Source organism: Oryzias latipes, chromosome 5, assembly GCF_053564925.1.
Source record: "Oryzias latipes strain Hd-rR chromosome 5, Olatipes_Hd-rR_3.1".
Classification (NCBI taxonomy): Eukaryota; Metazoa; Chordata; class Actinopteri; order Beloniformes; family Adrianichthyidae; genus Oryzias; species Oryzias latipes.
The window spans coordinates 35891025-35897500 of NC_136241.1; the positions used below are offsets into that span (position 1 = coordinate 35891025).

Here is a 6476-nt window from a genome sequence, read left to right on the forward strand (position 1 = left end):
CTGAGGTGAAAGTTCACCAAAGGAAATCCTGACAAAAACTAAGACGTAGATGGATCATTCCATCATCAAGGCCAGAGTTTGGCCCGGTGCATGCTGGGTAACACAGGTGAGCAGATGTCTGTACCTTCAGTATTTCTCCATCAGCGTAGAGGACGTACATGGTGACCTCGATGTTCTTCTGAACGCTCTTCCCCCCCCTTTCAAAATCCCCCCGCTCCAGAGTCAGGTACAGGTCGTTACGGACGTCACCTGGGTCAGAGACGGACATGTGAACAGGAAGTGGACAAAGGCCTGATGTCTGTAGGTTTTTTGAGACGGGAATCCCGTTTAACCGCTTTGATGGAAAGCCAAGCTTTATCAATCTGTCTAAACCTGAAGCTGCCGCTCCTGCATCTACTCAACCACACCCAACCCTTAAGCCGTGGCGTCTAGAGCCGAGGCGTCCAGAGCCGCGGCGTCCACAGCTCTGGAATCCGCGGCGTCCGCAGCTCTGGACGCCGCAGCTACACCCACAGAGTGACACCCGTGCTGAAGCACAGACAAAGTAAAAGCCGCCTGCAGCATTTCTGACTCCTTCAGCGTCAGCAGGACTCTGCGTCAACACAGACGTGTTTCATTTCCCGTCTTCAGATGTCCTTCTAGAGGAGATGTCAAGATAAATATGTAAGGATGGGGGGTAAATGTGTTAGTAAGGGGGGTAAACACTCACCCCATCCCTGCCGGTGGGGCAGCAGAGCATAATGTGTGTGAAAGAGGTGTGAAAGCGCCTTCAGCGCCTCAAAGGTGTGTGCTTCAAAACCCAGGCCTGCTGCTTCCACGGCAGCTTGACAGGCTTATACTGGGGGAAGGGGGGGGCATTTAAACTATAAAGATGCTGCTGCTGCTAAAGATAATGATGATGAGGAGCAGGGTTATATGTGTAACCCTTGTGCTATCCTAGGCACTTTAACGTTGGGAGTGGGGTCATCTAGACCCACTAGACAGAGCTCTGAAGCCTTTTTCTTCAATGATTTGTGATCTTCACTGGTGTCCATGGATTACATGAAATCTTTCCACCTTTATCCACCTTTGTCATGGTAGGGAGAACACGTCAATGGAAGGGGGGGTCATCTAAGATAGCACAAGGGTTAACAGCTTCGGCTTCCCCTGCTGGCAGGCAGAAATGAATTCACACTGAAGGAAAACATCACAGTTTGGAGTGAAGGACAGTTATAAATACGACTGAAAGCCTTCAGGAGTTCAACTTTAACAAACCGACTGATGTCAAACATTATTAATGAGCGCTGTGCCCTCGTTTCCTCAATGCAGCAGCAGCAGCAGCAGCAGCAGCAGCAGCAGCAGCAGCAGCAGCAGCAGCAGCACCAATGTCAGATATGACCTGCTGCTGCTGTAAGCTTCTGCCTTTCAGCTCTGCCCTCATTCAGCTTTTTCTTCCTGCATGTCTTTCAAGCTTTCAGCATCTGTGACTGACACCGTTGACCCCAAACCACTAAAGGTCATCGGTGTTGCACATGTGCAACAGAGGATGTCACAAAGTTTGGATCAGAGTCAAATTGAAGGTTCGTGTTGCTGCCCAAAAAAAAAGAAACCAAAACATGGGTTTAGCCCTGAGGGGGCGGAGCTTCCAAAGCCAAGACGCACCAGGCATGATGACGTCTGGGAAGCCCAGTTTCCGAGTGATGGCCACCCCTTTGCTGAAAATGAGCGGGTTCTCTCTGCGGACCAGCTCCATGTCGCCTCTGAGCAGCTGCAGGGAGATGATCAGACCTGGGGACAAACAGTTCCCGCTCATTTCTGACTGTTCCAGGTAGAAACTGAAGCTGAGCAGCACTAATGACAGCAACACCGGAGCATTGAGAGGAGGAAGCAGATACAACGTGATGACATGAAGCCATCAGTCACGTCCTGAGGACCTGCAGCCTGGAGTGTTGCTCCTGGGAGTTTGGATCAGAAAACTCTCGTCAGCATCAGTGCGGTTCAGCTGTTGATCAATGACTGACATGCTGCTAGTTAAGTATGGTGTTTCATGGCTGCCGCTAACTGAACGAGTGCAAAGACAACTGAGTGAGGAACCTTACTGAGCGGCGCTCATGCACGCTGGCTGGGTTTGTGTGCAGTGTTCAGGGGGGTGTCTGTCATTTGGGGGCGGAGTTTAGGGGGTCTGATTGGACGAAATTTGCATGTCAAATCTGGCGAGGAAATGGGGCGGGAATTCGGTTTGAATGGACCTCAACCTATTATCATGTTACAGTTTCAGCAAAAAGAACTGAACATATAGATTAAATAGATTTATTAAAAAGGAAAAAGTTAAAAGAGAAAGTTTTCTAAACAAAAACACACAAAGACTGAGACACACACAGCCCTACCATAGCTGCTGCTGGGTGCTGTGTATTTGGTGCTGGACTTGCGGATGATGTTGTCATGAACCTGGTACCATTCATTCTCATTGTTGCAGCTGCAGAGACACAAACACGGCAGATCAGAAAGAAAGACGTTCAAAGGTTAGAAGCTCTGAGAGGGTTCAAGAACAGACGGTGGAGTTTAGGATTCCAGGATCCTGACATGTACAGGATGTTTACCTTATGGCAAGGAAGCTATGGAAATGGGCATGCAAAAGTGCACACGCTAACATAGGTGCACACGCTCACACAGGTCACCACACTAACACAGGTGTCCACGCTAACACAGGTGCACAGGCTAACACAGGTGACCACACTAACACAGGTGACCACGCTAACACAGGTGCACACGCTAACACAGGTCACCACACTAACACAGGTGCACAGGCTAACACAGGTGTCCACGCTAACACAGGTGCACAGGCTAACACAGTCGCACACGCTAACACAGGTGCACATGCTAACACAGGTGACCACACTAACACAGGTGCACAGGCTAACACAGGTGCACAGGCTAACGCAGGTGCACAGGCTAACACAGGTGCACACGCTAACACAGGTGACCACACTAACACAGGTGCACAGGTTAACACAGGTGCACACACTAACACAGGTGCACACGCTAACACAGGTGTACATGATAACACAGGTGCACACGCTAACACAGGTGTACATGCTAAAACAGGTGACCACACTAACACAGATGCACAGGCTAACACAAGTGCACACGCTAACACAGGTGACCACACTAACACAGGTGCACACGCTAACACAGGTGTACACGCTAACACAGGTGCACACGCTAACACAGGTGACCACACTAACACAGGTGCACACGCTAACACAAGCGTACATGCTAACTCAGATGCACACGCTAACACAGATGCACACGCTAACACAGGTGCACAGCCTTACACAGGTGCACACGCTAACACAGGTGACCACACTAACACAGGTGCACACGCTAACACAGGTGTACATGCTAACACAGGTGCACAGACTAACACAAGTGTACATGCTAACTCAGGTGCACAGCCTAACACAGGTGTACATGCTAACACAGGTGACCACCCTAACACAGGTGCACACGCTAACACAGGTGACCACACTAACACAGGTGCACACGCTAACACAGGTGTACACGCTAACACAGGTGCACACGCTAACACAGGTGACCACACTAACACAGGTGCACACGCTAACACAAGCGTACATGCTAACTCAGATGCACACGCTAACACAGATGCACACGCTAACACAGGTGCACAGCCTTACACAGGTGCACACGCTAACACAGGTGACCACACTAACACAGGTGCACACGCTAACACAGGTGTACATGCTAACACAGGTGCACAGACTAACACAAGTGTACATGCTAACTCAGGTGCACAGCCTAACACAGGTGTACATGCTAACACAGGTGACCACCCTAACACAGGTGCACACGCTAACACAGGTGTACATGCTAACACAGGTGCACACGCTAACACAGATGCACAGGCCAAAACAAGTGCACACGCTAACAAAGGTGCACATGCTAACACAGGTGCACAGGCTAACACAGGTGACCACCGTAACACAGGTGACCACGCTAACACAGGTGCACAGCCTGACACAGGTGCACACCCTAACACAGGTGCACAGCCTAACACAGGTGCTCAGACTAAAGGCCCGTACACACCGGGACGAATATTCGCCAGGCGTTATTCGCCAGCGTTTTTCGCCAGCGTTTTTTGTGTTCACACCCAGGCGATTTTCGCTGACGATGAGCCGAGTGAACATGCAATTTCCTTCCCTGACATTAGATGGCGCTTAATGTAAAACAGAAATACTCCTGTACACAAGGTGGCGCTGCGCAACTTTACGCTTCTTAAAGTCGCTTTTCACTCAGAAGAAGAGAGTAAGTATTTACACGCTTGTCAGAATCATACAAAGAAAACATGAATATTTCAAGCACCAGTAGCTCCAACTGGTGCTTGAAATGGTTCGGGGATATTTTAGAATGTCCGTCATTATTTCTTCGCTGCTGTGTAGACGCTAATTGGCGTCTATCTTCTTCGCTGGTATGTGTGCTCAGCAAGGCAGTTTTGTGTTTGAGCGCCCCCAAGTGGTGTTTTACTGTAACTTCAGAAGCTCCACACACGTGTGCAAAAGCACCATTCTCATTGGTCGAATAGATTTCGACGCGAGGCGTCAAAAAAAAATAACGAACCCGAGGCGTTTTTTTTTTTTTTTATGACGCTTTGACGCATGGCGTTTTTTCGCGTCGGTGTGCACACTCTCATTGGTGACCTTTGTTTAGTCACGAGGCGTTAAACGTCGGCGAAAATCGCCGGCGAAATTCGTCCCGGTGTGAACGGGCCTTAACACAGGTGACATCCCTAACAGAGGTGACCACGCTAACCCAGGTGCACAGACTAACACAGGTGTACATGCTAACACAACCTTTTTGGGTTTGTTGTTTTTTTTTGTATTACATTAATGAAATGGTAAGCTGTGACTTTTTGTTCAGAAGAGTTCAGATCTTCAGGTCAGACTATGGACATCTCTTTGCTGCTCATGTTTCACCTGCAGAGGTTCAGCACATACGTGTAAACTTTCAAGACGAAGTCTTTCTCCTCCTTGAGCTCTGAGATGGTTTGCAGCACATCACTCATGGCCAGGACGGCGCAGCCGTACGGTCGACGGTACTGAACGTGGGCGGGGCCTTTCTTACTGTCATTCAACAACATGCGACCTGCAAAAGGCAAAATGTGCGTTTTATTTTGAAAGGTTCTCCCTTCAAGGCTCGATGTCCAAACTGACCTGTTCGAATCACTTGAGAGATGATGTAGAGATCCCGCTTCATGTCTTTGTTGCTTAGATCCTACCAGACAAGACAAAGGTGATCAAAACGGTCCTGCAGCGGTAAAAAGCCTCCTCAGAATGGTTCTTTAATTCTGACTGTGGTTCTGGTACCGTGAAGAGCGCACACAGTCTGTCCACCTTCTCCGGGTTCTTCGGCCCTCCGTTCTTGTTCAGCCTCACCATGAACTTCTCACTAGAACACAAAGTCAGAGGTCTGAGCTTCCTGTTCTCTCAGCACAACTGGAAGTAACTGAGTAACTGTAACTACTAGAAGGTAACTGAGTAACTAAGAGAAGGTAACTGAGTTACTAAAAGTCTTAAAAATTTTCCTCCTCAGTACAAAAATAAGCAAAAATTCCTCTGAAATAAAACATTATTTCCTTTCTACAGTAAAAATCTTTGTCAGTTTAACTGGAAACGCTCCAGCTTTGACCCCCACCTGAGCCTGTGCTGCCCCCCTCCCCTCAAAAAAAACAAACACAGCCTGACACATCGACTCACAGAAAAGAACCAAGAAGACCCGAATCCACACATTACATCAGAGTCTTGACTTGTTATTAGAAACACAAGAATAAACTTTTATTCTTATTCTTTATGTTAACAGGAAAAGACGTTTGAAGCGCTTCAGCTCAAACGCTGCTTGACTTTGTCATGAGTGGAACGTTAGCATTGGAGGAGCAGCATGGAGGTAAACCGACAGCACGGCCACAAGAACACAGAACCTTCTAGAAGTTCCTCGTGTTCTGCTGAAGTTCAGGTTCTCATCAGCATCTTCATCTCTTCCTCTTCTATTATATCAGAGGAGAGACGAGGCCACGTGTGTGTGTGTCAGTGTGCGTGTGTGAGTCTGTGTGTGTGTGTGTGTGTGTCAGTGTGCATGTGTGAGTCTGTGTGTGTGTGTCAGTGTGCATGTGTGAGTCTGTGTGTGTGTGTGTGTGTGTCAGTGTGCATGTGTGAGTCTGTGTGTGTGTGTCAGTGTGCATGTGTGAGTCTGTGTGTGTGTGTGTGTGTCAGTGTGCATGTGTGAGTCTGTGTGTGTGTGTCAGTGTGCATGTGTGAGTCTGTGTGTGTGTGTCAGTGTGCATGTGTGAGTCTGTGTGTGCGTGTGAGTGAGTGAGTGTGTGACGGTGTGTGTTTGGGTGTGTGTGACGGTGTGTGTGACGGTGTGTAGTTGAAGTTTTCAGTTCCTCCTGACTCTCCATAAACAGACGGAGGCAGATTCTCCTT

At 48.6% G+C, this 6476-nt stretch overlaps 1 protein-coding gene across 13 annotated transcripts in view; it reads right to left on the reverse strand.

Annotated features, from left to right (window-relative positions):
- Nucleotides 1–6476, reverse strand: part of dock3 (dedicator of cytokinesis 3) — a 120994-nt gene that overhangs the window by 36740 nt on the left and 77778 nt on the right. For all 13 annotated transcript variants that reach the window (XM_078947843.1, XM_078947842.1, XM_078947840.1 and 10 more), the window contains 6 exons: nt 5361–5442; nt 5208–5268; nt 4992–5139; nt 2367–2455; nt 1642–1767; nt 125–249 (listed from right to left, as the gene is read on the reverse strand). In XM_078947843.1, the coding sequence (XP_078803969.1) occupies nt 125–249; nt 1642–1767; nt 2367–2455; nt 4992–5139; nt 5208–5268; nt 5361–5442 (631 nt within the window). The remainder of the gene's footprint in view (nt 1–124; nt 250–1641; nt 1768–2366; nt 2456–4991; nt 5140–5207; nt 5269–5360; nt 5443–6476) is intronic.